This window comes from Hylobates moloch, unplaced genomic scaffold (assembly GCF_009828535.3).
Source record: "Hylobates moloch isolate HMO894 unplaced genomic scaffold, HMol_V3 SCAFFOLD_22, whole genome shotgun sequence".
NCBI lineage: Eukaryota > Metazoa > Chordata > Mammalia > Primates > Hylobatidae > Hylobates > Hylobates moloch.
In genome coordinates this window covers 21,990,068-22,010,627 of record NW_026652297.1, presented here as the reverse complement: position 1 = coordinate 22,010,627, position 20,560 = coordinate 21,990,068, and the positions used below count along the sequence as shown (strand labels likewise).

The window sequence follows — 20,560 nt, the reverse complement described above, 5'->3', positions numbered from 1 at the left end:
CTCCATATGCGCATAATTAACGAAAACTAACGTGGTTGTAATGAAGAATGCCAGTGGGCTCATCTAGGTGCAGGCTGAAGGGACCTGTCTGCCAAAACCTGCTTAAGAATATTAGAAGAAATGTAAGCAACCTTGAGTGTGTATGACACCATGTTCCAGAAACTGCTTCAAACCTTTCCTTCTACACTCAGCCACAAAACCAACCTGACCATTTCCCAAAAATAAAGCTTCACAGGGTTTCTCCAATTAGGTGTGACTTCTCCCACTTGACCATGTAACACACGACTTTGCTGAACCTTTGGGGCTCTGTCCTCTCATACACCTGAGCACCCACTGCTGGGCACATCAGAACTCCTACCGATTCCACACTTTCACTGGCAAAAGCCCTGCTGTAAAACCAGCACAGGGGCTTTTGTGCCTTATCATATTGAGCAATGAAAGTAAAATTTAAGGGCAGGAGCTCCAGTGTACTTTGCTTTCTTAGTATTTTTCCAATATAAGAGACAGATGTCTGTGATCACATGATAGGATAGGCCTGTTTCAGTGCCTATCGAACAGGAACTAAACTAGTTCCATAACATGAAAGTCACCCCCATGGCAACTTACAGACCACGCATAGTGTCAATGCATCCTACCCAATACTCGCCTGCAGCAAAATACCTTAGTAACATCTTTGGCATAAAAAATAATTTTTTTCAAATAAATTTCAAAATAACAAGAAAGAAGTCAATGGTAAAAAACGGTTAATCGTGGATACCAGGATAAGAACTGATATCCCAGTCTAAAGATGATCACAGTTGAAATTGAAACCTTAAAAGAAAATAATTGCTTTACTTGAATACTCCTTTTCAAAATACTTAAAAATCGTCCCGCTCTGCCATGCAAATATGCCCAATTCCTAACTTATAACACCTTTCCTACGAAAAACAAATGCTTCTGAGCCAGATCCCAATTACATTTGCTTTGTATTTCAAATGAACCAGTGCATGGCAAATGATGGTAAGAGACTCAAAGATTAATGAAGGTTGAGGGTAGAGGCAGACTAACACCTACATACTTGTATGATTCCTTCCAAAGCATGCACATGCACACACACACACACACACACACACAAACACACACACACGCACTGCATTTTTTTTTTTTTTTTTTTGAGATGGAGTGTAGCTCTGTCTCCCAGGCTGGAGTGCAGTGGCATGATCTCAGCTCACTATAACCTCTGCCTCCCGGGTTCAAGCGATTCTCCTGCCTCAGCCTCCTGAGTAGCTGGGATTACAGGCACACATCACCATGCCCAGCTAACTTTTGTATTTTTAATAGAGACAGGGTTTCACCATGTTGGCCAGGCTGGTCTCAAACCCCTGACCTTCAGTGATCCACCCGCCTTGGCATCCTAAAGTGCTGGGATTACAGGCATGAGCCATCGTGCCTGGCCCCAAAGCATTTTAGACAGAAAGTTACACTTAAGAGTTAAGTCACTTTAATTCAGTTCAGCCCATGTTCTTGCTATAGAAATCATGCACTTGTTTAATTCTAATAGCAGCATGTATCAGAACTGATCATTTCTCTTAGAAAAAGGTAAATGCATGGAAATCATGCAACTGTTTAATTTTAATAGCAGCCCCTATCAGAACTGATCATTTCTCTTCAAAAAGGTAAATGCACTCTCTTATGAAAGAAGAGCTTGCTATAATTTCTTAACCTTGCCAATTCCTTAAAAAAAATACTCTTTCATCCAGTCTGATTCAATGGCCATAAAGAAAGGAGAATGGATGGTGGTGTCATTTGCCAAACTAAATAACTTCAGAAAAGGACCAGATAGCAGGAGGGGGCAGGATAAGACAGGGAAGGTTGGATGTGAATATATTGTAGTGAGATGGCTGAGGGCATGCTAGAGGGGATGCTGAGCAGACAGCAGTGTCTGGGCTCAGAGGGCAAATGTGAGCTGGAAACATCAATGTGAGAGTCACCAGTGAATCTATGGGTAACTGCAGCTATGGCTATGGAACAGTTGTCCAGAATGAGGCATGGAATGAGAGAAGCAGGCCTATTCACTGTGTGGCACAGAGAGCCCTGATGATCTTCATAAGCGGGGCAGGGTGGAGGGGTGAATGGAAGGAAAGCAAACGGAGAAGGAGATCACAGACACTCTAGATACAGCTGAAAACAGGGAGAAGAGAGTTTAGGAGGCAGATGAAGAGAGAGCTGAGAAGGGTGGAGGGAGGCTACTGCTACCTTTCTTGTTTTTTAGAACCTGAGAATGCTTACAGGTTGATGGGGGAAACACAGCAGAGAGAGAAGTTAAAGACACGGGAGGGAGAGGATGCGATCCAGAGTGCAGGGACAACTGGGAGGAGAGGCAGCTCCCTGCCTGTTAATTAACAGAGGAGGACCAGTGTACAGGTCTCAAGACAAAGGCTAAAGGGTTTCTCTAAGACACAAGTGGTTAAGACTGTATGCTAAGGACGGTGAGGGGGTGGTGACAGGATGGACATACATAGATGCCCTTGCCAACAGTTGCCCATTTGTGTGGGCACTGCCCAAGTCGAGGATGCAGACTTGGACTATGGAGTGGAGTCTTGCTCTCTGCAAAGCTCCCTGCACAGAGGAGGACAGCCTGGGACCTTGACCTCATCAGCACCAGCTCCCCACTGGGTCACATGGCTCCAGTATGTGGCCCCTACATTCTGAAGAGTCTTTAATATCTCAGGAGCAGCCCCTTCCATGTAACTCTTGAATGCAGCAGGTGGCTTCCAGAATGGCCAGGGGAGACACTGCTGCTTTATTGGAACAAACAGGTCTGACTTGCCAAATAAATTTAGTGCAGAAATATAATTTTTTGAAACTTCAAGGACAAACAGATGCTTTGCCTTATCAAAATAAGCAGTGGAGCAGTTAATTTTTCTAAGTAACAGTGGGCCAGCAACACACGATCAAGGCGTTAAACTTCAGTTCCTTTCACAGAAGAAAAACAACTCTTTGGTTTCTCAACTAGCAAACAACTCACCACCTCAAACAGTGCCACCCCAAGATTATCTTTTGATGATACTGAGTTTCTATTTTTGAAGTGAGAGAGAAATGAACTGCTACCTTCCCAATTTACACATATAAAATCTGAGAAGGTACCCAAGTGGCGTGGAGAGTAACCAGCAGATCTGAGTCCAAAGCCCAAGCTTGCCAAAGCCTAGTGTGACCACGTGTATTTTATATGGGCCTCAACTTTTTCACCTGTAAAATGGAGGCCACTGATGATGTCCACCAAACGGGAGCATTGTGAGAGCCCACTGAGTTGATGTTAAAGGTGGACTGTAGGGATAAAAGAGCTATGCAAATTTGAGGTGTTATTAGCATACAAATTAACTTTCCCAGACTTTTTCGGTTATGAAATTTTTTGCATTTTTATAACATCTGGCTTCAGGAGCTTTAAAAACCTTTTAAAACATTAGGATAATAATCCTAATGAAATGAGCAAATCAACATATAGCTTTATTTCAATATACTGTAGAGAGAATACAGTGAGATATAGAGTTTAATTGATTTTCTTAAAAGTCAAAATGCATGCTAGATGTAAAGGTTATATCCTCTTTCTTCTGAATTTGATATGCTCTATGAGGAAAACAAGGATGATTTTTAATTTCATCAGTTAAAATTTTTATTGTCTCTTTAAGTCTAGTGACAATACTAAACATACAGAAAAAACTGTTTAAATTAATCTTATTGCCCTGACTTCTTGAATTCTTCTCTGAATTTTTACCTCTGTCAAGAAGAAAACATGAAGGTTATTTTCTTTAGCAACACAGTCGCCGCTACCTCAGTAACAGAATTCTTCAAGACTCTGAGATTAAGATCTCAACAGTCTTATCCTGGTAGCAACTAAAACAATCGTGCCCAACCCACCCAAGTTCAGAGTGCTGAAAACTAATACAAATGATGGACTGGGCCTGCAGTTACATGTTTCCATTTAAAAGGGTAATTAAACCAAAGCCAGAGTGAACCAAAATAAAAATAAAAAACTAAAACATGATATTCAAAAAAGCAAAGCAGGGAATGTTGAAAACAGCATTTCAAATAAGAGATGGGAAAAAGTAAACGTGCCCTCTAAAATAGGATAGAGTTTCTTGTTAGGGTGTTTTGACGGGGGGATATTTTAATGGATGATTTATTAGCAAATTTTCAGGAAGAGCACAGATCTTTCTCACATAAATAATCAAATCAACAGTAAAATAGCAAAAACTGAATCATTCAGACCAAGAGCTCTTCCCAAGATCCATACAGGTTTTATTTACCATGTCAGTCATGCAAAAAGTACTTGCCCTGGTCCCGAAAAGACATACAAGAAATCAAGCAGACAAGATTTCACACACTTTTTACGGAAAAAAGAGGAGAAATCACAGTCTTCTTGACACATTTAACACTTAACCAAGCAGAGGTGCAGACCCGAATCAGAACTCACAACTCTCAACTTGCAGCTCTTGGTCTCCACAGGCCAGCTCCCCAACTAGTGTCCAGGTCTCTGGTGTGAACTTCTGCACAGAAATTCAGGGAATTCAGCCTCTGTACCTACTTGATACTCTGTTGCTGCTGTTTTCAAACATGACCCCAATGGTCTGCTGTTTAGATACAGCAGAAAAGCCTAAGGCTGGACTAACAGTCCTCTCTGTGTAGGAAAGCAGCCCTCTTATGAAGGTAGATGCTCAACTGTTCCTCTCCCTGCTGAGACGCTCCATCCATATACAGGCTAACCTGTCTGCTGGTGGTGTTTCCACAGTGGCCACAGCTCCATGACATGCCTTGAGGCCAAGATTCAACTCACCACTAAAGTGAGTTAGCCACTGGAATCATGGTGCGAAGGGCATCCCCTGGATAGTGACAGATACACAGCACTCTGCAGCTTACTGTACCTTTCCTTGTTCCTCCGTTCTTCTCTCTACCACCTTTTGAAGCACAACCTCCTGACAAGCATGCCCCAGCACAGCATTAGTGGTTATCGCCAAGTATTACTGCCAATTGGCCTGCCAAGGCATGGGTCCCCGCAACCCCCTCCCCCTCCACCCTCCAACCCCTGCCACAGCTGGTTGGGGCCCCTGACCCCAAGCAATCTCCTCATGTTATCTAAACAATTGTATCATTTTCCATGTGTGACCTGGTGTGGAAAGGTTTAAGTGCCATTTTGGGACATAATTAATAGATCCCGTGGTCCCTGTTGTTCGCAGGAATGATGGCCCTGAGAGTTGCCAAACTGTATCTGGGGACAGGAGCTTTATCAAGCCCTGTTTTTTTGGTGATATCTTCTAAGCCATCCTCCACCTTGTCTTACTTTACTGTCTGGCAACCAGTAATGATGAGGACAGGTCAGGGCCACTGCCACAGAGGCCACACATCTCACCAACTTCCCAGTAAGGAGCCCAGTAGAACGCTTGCTATGTGGCTATGTGCCTGTTTCTCTCGCACTATTTCACTCTCTTGCTTCCAGACCCTTCCGGGTAGCATTCATATCCGGCAGCTGTTCTTGAGGACATACGGGTTATTTAACTATTTTAAAATCTTTTTCAACAATACTTTTTTTCCTAACAATGAAGATGGGTAAGAAGATCTGGCTAATTATGCTGTAGGAAAGGAAACCTCTCTTATTCTTCACTTGGTAAATATTACTGAGTACTGAATGTTCCAAAAAAAAAAAGGCTGTAGATTTTCTCTCCCCAAAGAATATTAAAGTTCATTTCTACTATGCCTCCCATTTAGAATACGTAAATAAAACTGCCTGTCAAAGGTATATGTGTTAACAGTTGTGTCACAATCAAGATAGGGACAGCTTGAGAAAACTTTGCTGCTGCCAAACTGTTGGTGCCTCTCCAGCCTCTAAACAGGGGTCTCCAAGGACTTGGCCTTCCCTGCAGGTCACTACTCTTCCTTGGTGCCTACTCAAGACAAGTGAGGGGCACAAGCTTCTTGGCTAGAAGATTCATCCTTGTCAATGTGGAAGAGAAAAAAAAAATGACCTAAAAAAATAAATGGGAATGACAATCTCTAATAACTTGTGCAGTCCAGTTGAGGAGAAAATGAGTACACACTGTATAACTAAGGTTACAAATAAGTAACGACTGAAATCTTCATGTAACTGCTTTGCAGCCAATAAAATATGTCTTATAGATGCCTCAGGAGTTCAATGTTCATTCCTCCTTACCGCAAAGGTCGGCATGGCAAGAGGAAAATGTTCTAGCATTCAGAAAGTACATGTTCACGCAAAGGTCATGACGTGCCAACCCAGGCTGTCAGCCCACCCTCAGGAGGGGCACTGGAGCATCACCAGATGGTTCACATCCTCCCCGCATAAATCACCCTTACAAACAGACACCTGTCTGGCAAGTGCAGATTTATAATCTTCTGTGAGTAAACAGCGTTTTTACTATACTCATTTAGCAAAGTGAAACATCCAATCACCTCTCTCTAGAAATAGTGCTCGTGCCTCTGTCAAACTAATTCTTTCTAAAGACAATTTCTCCTAGGCAGGCTCCTCCTTCATGCTGCAGAATGCCATGGGTACACCGATAATAGTTTCTCTTGTGAGGGATGGACAAGAGCCCAGGGACTCGCCAGGAACTACAGGGACTAGGAGCTGCACAGTAATGATTAATCAAGGGGGATTAAGGCACCAACCCAGGGCCTTTTTTTTTTTTTTTTTTGTAATTGACATAATTTTCACCTTTACCTAGATCAAAAAAAGACACATAGGGCAGACTGTCATTTTCACATATAAAATCTATTTCTCCAAATTTTACTAAGGAATTATTCCTCTTCATTGACATTTTATATCCCCTCCAAAAAAGGGCAGCTTGACTCCCTTAAAGAAAAACTCCACTGAGGCAAGTTAAGGTTTAATCCTGCCCCCTACACCCCACCAGCCACATGCTCGCCAACTATCATCTGCAGGATTCCGGGAGCTGTTTGTTCTCTCATATCTAACAGAGCTACACAGGGAAGTCGAGAACCCAACGTGTAAGAAAGGTTTCACAGATGTTGTTAACCCTGGCTATACTTTAAAATCTCCCAGGGCCCTTTAGGAAACCTCCAGAGGTTCTGATTCAATTGCAGCCAGGTGGGGTCTTCACAGTAGTATGTTTTGGAATCCAGGTAATTCCAATGTGTCTTAAAATGACCCATCTGAAGATTTATTATTTTCCCTTCGTCCTTTCCTACCCAAAAGAATATTTAGATTAGGCAGAATAAGTGTTCAGTAGAACTAAAACTCTCTGTTGACCGACCACCTGAGATCCTAGGTATGCTATTACTCAGTGGTGATCAAACAACTCTCCATTTTGTCCATATATCTGGATAACTGGTTTTGGTCTGTTAACTGCTTTTAAGACCAAAAAGCTCTATCTAGAAAACTGTTATGTGAAGAGCAGGTGCTACACAAATGAGTAGTTCTCAAAGTTTTATCATGAAAAGCATATTTTCAAATATTAAAACTTTGGAGTGCCCCTGAGGCTCAAAACTACACTAAACAAATCGTAAAAACTCCAAGCAATCACGACTGCAGGGTAAGACGACTGCAGTGACCAACACACTCTTCACTAATGTGTCAACTTTCCACCCAGGCCCAGCTCCTTTTGTGCTTTCAGTATATTCCAAGGAAGATCCAGTCCTCAGGCTCTTCCAGCAAGCTGCCCCTCTCTCCACCCACCCCCTCTCCAGGCCATCAACCAGCACAGGGCTTTAGCAGGTCTCACCATGTACAAGTGTCCACAGCAGCAGAAACGTTTCACATGCTGATCCACAGACAGCAAAAAACTGTAAAAGGCACGGCCCTAAATAGTGCAAGAGGAAGTAACCAATTGGTATCTGAGTTTGATTAATGTTCACAATTTAATTGTTTGAATAAACTTAATTTGTTGCAGTATGATAGACTTCCAGAAAAAAAATCCTAAGTGTAAAACCTAATGGATTTTTACAAAGTGAACCCACATTTGGAATCACCAACCAGATGCAGAAACCAAACATCACTGGCACCCAGTAGGTCCCTTGCTTCCCCCCTCAATTATTATCCCCAAGTGTAACCACTATTATAACTTCTACCACTCCAAATTAGTTTAGCTGCTTTTGAACTTTATATAAGTATAATCAAAAATATGTATTCTTTTGTGGCTGGTTTCTTTCCCTTAACATTATGCTTGGGAGACTCAAGCAGTGCATGGGGCAGTCATCTGCTGTTTCTGTTCTTCTTTCTTCCTTTTCCTCATAGGATTCCACTGTATGATATGCTATTTTATAAGATAGGCATTTGAGTTGTTGCTTCCAATTTGGGACTGTTAGAATTAATGCTGCTTTAAGGACTCTTGGAAATGTCTTTCAATATACATATGGAGTAACTTCTGTTAGGTATATACCTAGCCAGAAAGACAGTGTGGTAAGTACATAAGGACTTTATGTGTATATAACAAAATAGACTCCAAAAACAGACCCACACATAAATGGCCACTTGATCTAGGACCAAAGACCAATGCAGTACAGTGGGAAAGAGATTCTATTTTCAAATAAATGGTGCTGAATTAATTGGATATTTATATGGAAAGAAAATCTTTAACCCTACCTCACACAACACACATAAAATAAAATCCAGATCTAAACATGAAAAATAGAACAATATGACTCTAGTGGTTAAATAAATGACTATCTTCATAGAATTACGCTAAGTAAACATTTCTGAGACAGGACTCAAAAATAATGACCATAAAGAAAAATATTGATAAACTGAACTTCTCTAAAATTAAGAATTTTCATTAAAATATACCCTTTAAGACAGTGAAAAAGCAAGTCACATACTAGAAGACATTTTCAACATATATCTATAACTATATAGATACATGTTTCAACATATCTATATATGTTGAAAATGTCTTTTGTGATATATCACAAAACATATATATCATCTGAATAATTATATTGGCATTTAATACAAGCTATTAGCACGGATTGATAGAAATAAAAATCTAAGTGATATCTTTTATTTTCTTCAATAATAAACATTAAACCATATAAACAACTTGAATATATATATGTATGTCACAAAAGACATATTCAGAAAATGTAAATTAAGTCCTACATACCATTTTTTTAAAAATAAAAACAACCCGAATTTTTAAATGGGCAAAAGACTTGAACAAGCTTTTTCACACAAGAGAATATTCAAATGGCCAAGAAACATATAAAAAGATGCTCAACATCATTAGCCATGAGAGAAATTCAGCCACAAAGCCACAGTAAAGTACCATTACATAACCGTCACAATAGTTACAATCGAAAAGCAAAAAGACAAAGAAACACTGATAATACCAAATGTGTGCATTTAGAGCACCTAGCATTCATATAACCTGGTAGGTGTGTAAATTGGCTGGACCAGTTAGGAAAATCACTTAATAGTATCTACTAAAGCTGAATATACACGTCTGTCCTATGATATAGTAATTCTACTGCTAATACTATTTTTAATGTATAGAAAATTATTTCTGGAAATATACATAAACCAGGGAAAGCTTTGAAAGAGCATACAGATCTCTTTCAACAAATCATCAAATACTCCACAGATGAAGACATTCTCAAAACCAGTATTTCAACAGGAATTTTATTAGCTTCAATATGAAAACATCTGAATAATTATATTGGCATTGAATATACTAGCATGGATTGATAGAAAGAAATAAAAATCTAAGCAATATCCTTTATTTTATTCAATAATAAACATTAAACCATATAAATAACTTGAAAAAATAAATTTACTATGCCTACAGAATATCAGAGTTTAGAATAAAAAATAAAAGGTAGCAGGAAACCATATGAAGAGAGTCATATGGCTCGTAATTCTGATGGTAGCTGCAAATGAGGTCACTTAACCCTCTATGACCACACTAATTGGTCAAAAGCAACAGAGGCTTCATCAGCAATGCTCATGGGCAACAGCCTACCCCTTCCTGGGCATTTTCAATTTAAAGAGCATACACCTGCTACCCATCAGTCCATCAGTCTCTGAGAGAGAGACACAGGATTTGTGTCAACCTAGCACTACATTATTTGGTTTGCTCTTCATCTTTTCTATTTATAAACAGTCTTCAGGGTATATGCATACACAAGTATAGCATGTGTACACATGCAGCTATCTATAGCAAAAAAACAAATTCACAAAAAATAGCTGTTTTTTTATCTAGAAGACCACATCTTGTTCTATTAATACTCACATACTGCAGTATTACATAACAAATTTTTCCAATTCTGTTATGCTAATATGCAAATAAATGAATTCAACCATAGCTAGGAGCTAAATGTACTAATCAGTATGGCCTTGTGTATCTCTAACTACAAAAGAATTTTACATGATCTCTTTCCGCTGTGAAAATCTCATGAAATCTCCATGATTAATCACTTTTAAACCCAGCTGCTTGGTTTCTGGGATGTTAATATCTGCAATATCCAAATCAGTACATTTAGCACACTCCAAAAATATACTCAATATTGACTACACAGTAATGTGTTGTATTATTGTATTCTAAAATTCTATAATTAGTTGACAATTCCAAAACAATAATAGGAATAGATACTATAAGAAGCCCACCTAAAAAACAAACCGTTACTAATTGTTACCTGCTTTACCTTCCAGGACCCTAAAATGCATAGAACTATAAATCAACTTTTTGTTAAAAAAGAAACAAAAATGGAAACTAACCCCCCTAAAAGAATTTCTAATCCATCAAAGGAGAGCAGAGAGGAAAAAGACAAGGTCCTGGTTTGTAGATCAGACAGAAACTTGAGGCACGATGGGCAGGACTATGGCTATGGCTTCATGTTGGTTAGGTACACATTGGTTTCATCACAAGATTCAGCCACAAAAAGCCAAACTTTTCTCATTAAAAATTAGTTGTCTATTTTAGTACTGGTAGAAACTGCTAAGATCAAGAAGTCAGAATGGCTTGGGCAAGCAGGAGAAGAAAGAAAAAATCAAAGTCATCCAGTGGATGGAGTGGGAGAGGGTGATGGAGCCATTCAAAACGTGGACAGTCAAACCTGGTCAGAATGCTGGCTTTGCCTCTTACAGGCTCTCTAACCTTGCCTGGAAATTCCCAAACCTTGTAGAATGGGTTTCCTTGTCTGTAAGGGGAATGATAATGTCTCCTTGCAGGTTCTGATGAGACTTGCATGAGATGATGCATACAAAGCATCTCCTAGTATCTCTTCTTCACCCAATCCTTGTACTACAACAAAGGGCAGAATTTCTACCATTATATGACAAAACATGCTGAGGGATTAGAGATTGCACTCCTACAACTCTATCAGTAGTCCAGATTCCTTATGTATTTTCTTTTTAATTATTAATTTTATAGCACTTCCAATGAATACCATGTGACTAGCAAATATTAATGACAATAGAAGTTTAAGTAATTCAGTTCCTCAAAAATAAACAAAAACTAAGCAAAAACTACAGATATCACTTAAAGAAACCAAATACCAGAAAAGAGATTAAATCCCTTAGCAAACAATACTGCTCTCTTGCCATCCTTTCTAATCTTTGACAGCAGAATATAAATCAAAAGAAAATTTCAAAGGCCTATTCTTATTTCAGGGCACAAAAGGGAGCAATCATTTATATTAACATCTTACAGAACAGTTATAGAATCAACCAAATTCCTAGATCCAACTTTAAATGAAGGTATTTCCTTTGTTTTCAAAATTATGTACACGAATAAATTTCTTCTTGAAGCACACATCCCAATGAGTTTTATATTCCAATCAAAACCGGTTGGAGTTAAGTCTAAATAACATCTTCATCCAACTCCTAAGACTCATTCTTGTCCCCTTATTTATCCATTCACACATTTATTCAACAAATATATACTTAAACACAAACTTTTCACAAGACATTAAACTAGGTGTTTTCAGAAATTCAGGATGAATAAGATGTAGTTGCCTAAGAGGCAGAAGGACTGTATGGAGATACAGGGAGAGTGGTGGCTGGAAGGCGGAGAAATAATTTATTCTAACTGGGAAGTGGTTAACTGAGGAAAACCTTAAAGATGACTAAGAGAGAAGGAAACCTGAGGAAACAGAGGCATCACCATAAAGGCTAAGTTTAGGCACAGAGGGGAATCTCATGGGGCTCCAGCATAGGTTGTAAGGCAGTTTGTAAGATGACCATATTATTTATCGTCCAAGCTGAGATGCCTTTGAGAGTTAAAGGAGGCACTATTAATAATCTTGTCACAGCAAAAGATGTAAACCTGGATTGTCCTGGGCAAAGCAAGACATGTGGGTGCTTGGCACAATGAAATTGTATGTTCAATACCCTTTGATCCCATAGTTGGGGCTATTTACATGTGTGCCCAGTTGTACTGAGGTATCAGATTTAGAAAGACACCAAAACAATTATTGACAGCATTTATGGAACATGTCTGAGAAATTTCCCTAGGCACATTCTGCATATTTCAAAAGACAAAACTTTCAAAACGAGCATGGCCATGTTAGTCTGCTCACCTCTCTAAAGGAGTCTGCTCAACTAAAAATCAGAAAAACACACTAATGCCTATTAGGTGCCACACACTGCTCACACATCATCTCCTTTAATCTTCACAACAATGCTATGAGAGGAGGTTTCATTCTACCTGTTTTAGAGATGGAGTAACTAGACATACAGACTTCAGTATCTTGCCCAAGGCCATAAAGAAAGGAACCAGGGAAGCCAGGATCTAATCCAAGCCCCTAACTACAGACTTTCTATTGTTCCCACCACAATTCTGCCTCCTGAATAATCCAGATATGCAACATGTGGCCTGGGGGCAGCCCTCAACCCCAGGATGCAGCCTAGCTGAGATTAGTAGCTAAAACACGTTTTACCTAATTACCCCTGCCATGGGACCAAGCGCTAGTGGTAAGAGGGCCTAACGACCTGCCCTGGTTTGCCATTCTGGAATGGGCAGGTGCCAAGTGTCCTGCCAGAAGGCTGGACCATTCACATAATTGTTGCTGAAGCTCAATGCAATGAGTTATATACTTTGGGCACCCTAAAGCTATGGAATTACTCTGATACAAAGAATAGTGGCTGGCTCTAGTGGCTCTGACTTCAGTTTGAGTCACAAATGACACTCATGCTAAGCACAACCCTCTCAATTCACCAATCTTATCAGTAGAAAAAAGCTGAGCAGGCAGCTTACAAACATAACAGTCGCAGATCCTGTGGCCCACTGGTAAAAACATTTGAATCCCACCAATATAGAACAGAAAAGAAGTTAAAGTAATCCAGAATTCTGGTAGATAAGTAAATAACTGGCATCCAAAACAGTATTAAGAAGGAAGAAAGAAACTATTCTTGAACACAAAAGTATGAAGTCTGAAGAAAAACTAAAAATGTTCATACTTCATTTAGGCTGTAAATAATGTTGCCCTATTTTGTTGAATATTGAAGCCTGGGTAACTTAAGCATAAAAAAGAAAGTAAATACCATTCTAGTTTAGGCTCCTTGCAGAGCACAAAGAACTATAAAAGGAAGTGAACAGATTCTGGGATAGAGCATTCTAAGAAAATAACTTAAGTGGCCAATATCAGCAATTAATAAAATAAACCATTTCCTGTCAGTTGCCTATTTGGATTTGATGAAAAACAATGCAAATCAAATACAACCATTTGGGGGAGGCTGGAAAATGGAGGAGGAGGAAAGCCAAAGGGAGCAAGTAGATGTTGGGGTATGAAAATTAATATACTCTGCTTTTGAAAACCTAAACTGAATTGTGACAAAAGCTCTTTGAGCAGGCTAAAACAAGCTACCATGCTTTGGCCTTTCAACAGTTATCTCATGTGGTCTAAAATGTATTAGCACAAAATAAAGTCGGGAGTTGCTGATTGGCCATTAGATTTTTCTGACCTAAGTGATCCAGGTTCCCTATCTATCCAGACAAATTCACTTTGTTATCCAGCTACTGTTTAATTATTTATGATGTGCCCACAGGTTTGCTGGGCATGCGGTATCTTTGTTTCCCCCCATTCAAAAAAAAATGTCTAAAGTCAAATGCAGATATTATTTTTAAGATCCAATTAAAAAATGTTCACTGAGTGTTTGTTACCTGTGCAGAACTGGTAAATACAGCCCAACTTCTGCCTGCAAGGAGCCTAGTTTATTTAAACCATGGGTCAAGACACATATAAAAGTTTTATTTCATTTAAATGTGTATAATAGATGTGAAAAGGCTGCTTGTTGTCCATGTTGGAGAGCTCAGTGTCAAGACATAGGTGAACATAGTAGTATAAAGACAGTAAAAGTGTTTCTCCTACACAACATGATACTATGACAATGGCAATAATGATATTAAGAAAAACAAGGGCTGCCACCTTGGGCAAGGTCAGATCATTGGTCCCTGTGAAGCTGCAAGCCCTGGTCAGGCAGCCACAACAGGTGACTAAGCCTCCTGGCTATATTATCTGCCAACTTCTTCCACCAGCAGAAACAGAGATTCTTTTCCTTCTTCCAATATCTCCTACATTTAAAGAGGACAATCAAATCCAATGTCTGAAACCACTGATGCTGCCTTAACTACACAAAAAATTCAAACTGCCACTGTAATGTGGGGAAGCAATGGAGTGCAGCCATATACCCAAGCGGGATACAACAAGTAGCTCCAGCACCTGGGGCACAGGGTTAACCTCTCTGAACTCTGATTTCCTCCTGTCTCTGTGGTTAGCACAGGACCAAGTCAGAGAATTACGGTAAGCACTTTTCACGTGTTTTGCATGTAGTGAGTGTTTAATAAATGTTGGCTACTGTTATTACTTCTAAATACCAAGATAAGGCAATGGCCGAATTTCCTACTGATTAAAAAAGAACCAAAGATTGCCATTCTCTGGAGATGAGGGGAGCAGAAGACCACAGAGACCTGGTGGAGTTTTTTGAAGTGATGTTAGTGCCCTATATCTTCATGATGGTGGTGATTATATGACTGAATGTATTGGTCAAAGTTCACAGAACTGGACACAAACCAGTGTGAATTTTACTGTAAGTAAATCATACCTCATTTTTTAAAGTATCAACCAAAGTATTTAACTAGTTCTGACTAAAATAAATCATCCACAGCAATAGACATTTTAACTTCATTTCTTTCTAAACTTAAACAGAAATCTAAGGCCTAAAATGCTACTTCATATTTTTAGACCAAGCTCTTGAATTAAAGGATTGAGCTATTTGCAAATAATGGATGCCATCTGAACAATTAACCAAATTAACTGTTTCAAAATAAAACATAGATTATATTGAATAGAGTGATGAAATGAATTATGGAAAGAGAAAATGAAAGTGATGTTTTCATTTACTAGATTACTTAGCATGACAAACATAACGGCTTCTTCTCTAAAATCTAGTAATGGGCCTTTGTAAATAATCTCAAAAGTCTACCGTTATTTTCAATAAGCTAAAGAAAAGTAGAAAAGTCTGGTGATGATTTCCATGATTTATTTATCATCTCAAGGTATTTGTAAAAGGTTCTACACGGCTGCTCACTTTGAATTTTAATCAACACTGTTAACATAACCAAAGAGCTCTTTTAGTATAGATCTGTGCATCTACTTTGGCAGAAAATATTGTTTTACAACAATTTCTTACTCAACACCACATTTACAAAACAGATGGAGCACCAAATAAATTATTTTAAATGAGGAATAAGATTCGGGTCAGCCTACAGTGCATTTCTGCATATGCCCTTCACTTTAGCAATAGTCCCCCTTTCTTTGCCCACCTTATAACACATTTAGGCCATTATTTCTCCCTCTGATTTAAGGATCTCCATCAAAGAGGGCTGTCAAGACTGTAATGAAGATGGAAACTAGGAGAGAGGCACAGTTCAGAAGCCCAACATTTCAACTAATACAACCCCATAAATACTGGCCTCAGTTCCCCAGGTAGCATTCACTCCCTGCTATTCCCTCAAGTCCCCAATTATCACCTTGCTTACTAATCTACTCCTGCCTCTACTCAGAGACCACCTGACTGCATTCATCCCTTATATTAAAAAAAAAAAAATAAGGAAACCAAGAAAAGATGTCACTAGTGCTTTTTCACATGTGTTTCTGCTTTAGCTTTTTATTCTCTTTTTTTTAAACAAAAATGAAACAATTTCTGCCATTCACATGACAAAACTATCTGTGCAGTATTCGTTGCTTTATGAAGTTTGATGTTAAAAGACTTTGTTTTCTATTAGGATATTGTCTTGATGCTGCAAGTTATCTTTAGAAAATACCACAATACATTCCAAAAATCTTGATGCTTCAAGGCACCAATTCAAGGGGAAATACACCAAGTAGTTGCCTATTTAAATATAGCATCCTCTCTTTCCTATAATCCAGTCTTGATCAACTTTCAGCACTACTTCCATAATTTTCGAAAGTTTAAGAAAATGCAAACTGAAAAGAGCCAAGAAAAAGGAGCACGTCAAGCCTTCTTTGGAGGTACAATACAATGAACAAAATATGGGACTGATAAACCCAAAACCAATTGTTAAATAAATTAACAGAACTCAGAGATAACATGTACTTTCTCCATTCATTCAATAAGCAATTTATTGAGCTGCTACTACATTCCTGGCACTTTATATCTAGGGTTACACTGGTGAACAAGAAGCCAAATGCCTTCTTTACAAAGAATAAAAATGACAAAATATCCTTAAAAGTTTCAGAATTCAACATAAGTATCAATATCATTTCTAAAATCAGTGATTTTTGAACAATTAATCATTTCCCCCATGTACTTCTACAGCCTTCAATGAAGAAATGGTATCTATTGACAAGTTCCCAATTCCATATATCAGAAATACTAACAAATCATCCTTCTTGCTTATCGCCCATTAATGTAAAATTAAAACAAATGTTTTTGTAATTCAGTAAGTTACACTATGAATCTCACTATGGACACTAATAAAGTTTGATTGTTTTTAATTCAAAAACAAGTATTCAAAACAATTAAAAGAAAGGGGTTAAAATTAGGTAGGCTGGTATCTTCTTTGCAATTTTCACCTCAAATTTTATTAACACCACAATGCAAAATCACCACAAATATTTTATGACAAAAACAGAAATGTCACATAACTCTGTCAATAGGATTATCATGCACAGTTGAAAGCAACTTCCATTGAAACATAAGCTACAGAGTAAAAGAAAACGTAAGTCACTAAAAGCTATGTATGTAGCAAAAAGACACTTTACTTTCCTTAGTTTATCTCTTAAGTGTGTGCTGCAGGTAGTTAATATACTTGATCTCCAAGCCCTTCAAATTGTGTCCTTGCCCAGACATAAACTGTGCAAACAGATGACAAAGGGAAATGCAGTTTCACAATTGCCTCTTACATAGAGTAGCAATATGGTATATTTCACTAGATTACTGCATAAGTTGATAACACCATCAGACATTTTCACAGTACTTGGAAGATTTCTGTAGGTCCAATAAAATTTCAGATGCCACCACTGCCAACTCTCTTCACTGTGGCATGTTCTGCCCTCTCTCCCACCAGTTATCAGCCACAGGAAGGGTGGGTGCAGCCTGTCAATTTGCTTTGCTGCTCCCTGTCCTGATAACTCCTTGATTTTCAGAAAGCAATGTTTTCATTTGCTCCAAACTTGAGCGAGCCGAATGAGCTGGTCTTGCCTAAGGCTCTGCTCTTCTTAGCTCATCAACTATTTTTTTTTTTTTTTTTTTGCACTTCATGTCACGAGAAATATTTTTACATTGCGGACCAAAATGTAACATTAGAATGAAACTAACACAAACTCGGGAGTTCCTAATATTACTTCTTGAGTTTAAAATGCTCAAAACAATCGCTGGCTTTCTTCCGCTAACACTGTGCATGCAAAACCAAGCAAACTGCCCAAAAGAACTTCCACAGAACACGAGGCCTGCCTACTGCAAGCAAGGAAAAAGATTAAATCGTGTGGAACTGTAATCTCTAAGAGCTTCTGAGCCTAAGAAAGCGGAAATCTGCATTTATGTTCAGAAATCTACTCTATTTTTCTTTGTGACTGAGTGACCGGAGATTAAGAGATTTTGCACCCTCGAAGTGTAAACATTTGTAAGAGCCAACTAACTATATACAGATCAGAAGAAACATATTAAATAATCTCTGTTCACCCTCTGTTCGCCGCCTGGGATTTTTAAGAAAATGTTCTCGCATTTCACATAATCCCTATCTGTGTTTAAGATACAACAGAAATCTTATAGGGAGTCTGTTAACCAGACTAGGCTACACATAAGAATATGCCCTACCCAGGCAGGTACAAGGCCCTAATGCCAGACCAATCCTGGAAGAGGTGACAGCCCCAAGTTCAACTGAGGATGTCTGAGCACAGCTCCCCCTGCACATTAGGGATCACCTCTCCATTCTTTCCACATGCCATTTGCATCCAATCCCCGCTCAACCAACGCAAGCACCCATGCTCCAGTGGTTCCTGTTAGCAGTGGGCTTCCTCCTTCCACCACCACTCCCCCCAGGGAGAAAATAGACCCCAAGGACGGCTGAGGGTGGGCGATGAGCGCCCTTCTCCCACCTACCTTGATGATGCTGCTCCGGCGGGGCAGGCCGCCCGGCTTGCTCTCCCGGGGGAGGGTACAGACGACCGCGCTGGGGGTCGAGGCGAGCGCAACGCTGCGGGGTCCCCTGGCAGGGCTAGCCCGGGCTTCGTCCCCGGACACGCCGAGGCTGCAGTCTCCGTTGGAAACCCCGCCGCTGTCATAGCGCGCCCGCCCGTGGCCGAGGCGACCTCCCCCGCCACCGCCTTCCCCCACTCCGGCTTTCAGGGCGCCCTTGGCGCCGAGGGCCGGGCCCGGGGAGGTGGGCAGGGCCCCGCCGGCGGCGCCCCCCCGGCCGCACTCCGCCATGGGCGCCCCGCGACCCGCCTGCACAAAGCCGCGTCCTCGCGTCCTCGCGTCCCCGCCGCCGCCTCGGGCCGCCGCGCGCGGCCCCTCCTCCTCTCCTCCTCCCGCCGCCGCCGCCTCGGCCGCTTCTTCCGCTTTTTTTTTTTCTTTTTTTTTTTTTAATTTAGATGTGATGTTTGTTTCGAGCTCTCGCCTTGCGCACGGTTAAAGTCGCCGCGGCAGAATTATCGGAAGATTCCTGCAGGGGAGAGAAGAGAGAGACCAGTCAGTTCGGGCGCCGGCGGAGCCCCGGCTCTCGGCACCTGGGGAAGGAAAACACGCCCCAACACACGCGCCTCTGCGGGCGCCAAAAATAACCCGCGCGGGCCGGGCGCCCACCCCGGGGCAACCCGCGCCCACCTCAGGGGCCCCAGGCAGCCACCCCGAGGTAAAGGGGCGCCCACGTCAGGGGCTCGGGGCGCGCTCCCCCGGGACTCAGAGCAACTGGGGTCGGAGCACCCGCCACGCAGGAAAAGGCGCCCACCTCCGGCGAAGGGCGAGGGGAAGTGGCGGCCGCCCCGACGCTCTCTGGCCACGCGGAGGCGGCTCCCGAGGATCTCCCGGCCCCGGGCGGGCGGGGGTCGACGCGCGGGTCTCTCCGGACCCTAACTCCCCAGAGGCCGCCGCGTGCCGAGCTCTGTTACGTCCCCTCAGAGCCCCGTTAAGGCCCGCGGCGCCGAGAGGAAGCGCACGGCGGGCAGGGGCGACCAGGAGCGGCCGGGTATGTCAATCGCTGTGCGGCCCCGGGGCAGCTCCCGGAGGGGGCAGCCCAGACCCACCCCACCCGCCGGCTGCTGTCTCCTCCCGAGCTCGGCGCTGCCCCCTGCAGGCCGCGTGGTCCCTCCTCGATCGCCCCCTGACCCACTGCGAGCTGCCCAGCTCCCTCTCGAGAGTGCCGCCGTCGCGGCTGCTGTCACCGAGGCTGGGTCATCGGGCCGCGGGGACCTCAAAGCCGAGTGGACGGGAGCCCCAAGTCATTGCCTATCCTTCGCCTCCCCCGAACTGCTGCAACTGTCAGTCACCGCCCGGAACCCCGAGGGGCGACTACCGCGCAGGCCTCGGGGCCCGGAACAAGGGTCCCGGGGCCCAGGATCTTGGCCGCTGCACCTCATTCCTGCCCCAGCCCCGCGCACGGAACTCGTTTCCTTCCCACCCAGTTCGGGACGCTGGTCTCTGACTTCCCCAATGGGTCAGATCTATATCATACACTGGGACCAATTCCGTTCCCTTGGGCTCCTGATTGATTCAACTAGTTGGAAGGATGCTGAGGCAGGGGTGAGGGCTGGGGTGGCTGGCAGGCTATGAGGGGCAGAGGACATCAGCAGAGCCTATTTCGTGCCCTCTGAGTCTCCACACACAGATTTATCACTGAGACCTTCCCGATTCCCGTACCAGGGATGCCGGCTGGCCCTGATGGCCTGCGGGGCCCAGCCTAGGTCAGGCTCATTTTTTGGGACAGGATCCCACTTGCAGCGCTACAGCCAGTCCCTCCTCTAGTTCTCCCGCACCAACTTAAGGTGGTGTGACTGGCCTAAAAGTCCACGCTGATCGTGTGGCTTCCGCTCGCAAATATCTCCCCTGGATCTCCCTCCCTGGAGCCAGACAAGACCCAAAACTCCGAAGGGTGAGACC

The 20,560-nt window shown here is 41.9% G+C and overlaps 1 protein-coding gene across 5 annotated transcripts in view; it reads right to left on the bottom strand.

Moving 5' to 3' along the window:
- The window catches only part of PLCL2 (phospholipase C like 2), a 210,612-nt gene extending 190,904 nt beyond the window's left edge, over positions 1-19,708 (bottom strand). For 3 of the 5 annotated variants that reach the window (XR_009211620.1, XM_058433540.1, XM_058433541.1), the window contains exons 1-2: positions 19,413-19,708; positions 18,566-19,127 (exon numbers count right to left, since the gene is read on the bottom strand). Coding sequence is in view for 4 of the 5 variants with exons in the window: in XM_058433540.1 (XP_058289523.1) it covers positions 18,566-18,892 (327 nt within the window). In the remaining variant the exon portion in view is untranslated. Of the gene's footprint in view, positions 1-18,565; positions 19,373-19,412 lie in introns of those variants that run through there. The other 2 variants (XM_032144084.2, XM_058433539.1) reach the window with 2 other exon arrangements.
- Between the last annotated feature and the right edge of the window lie 852 nt (positions 19,709-20,560).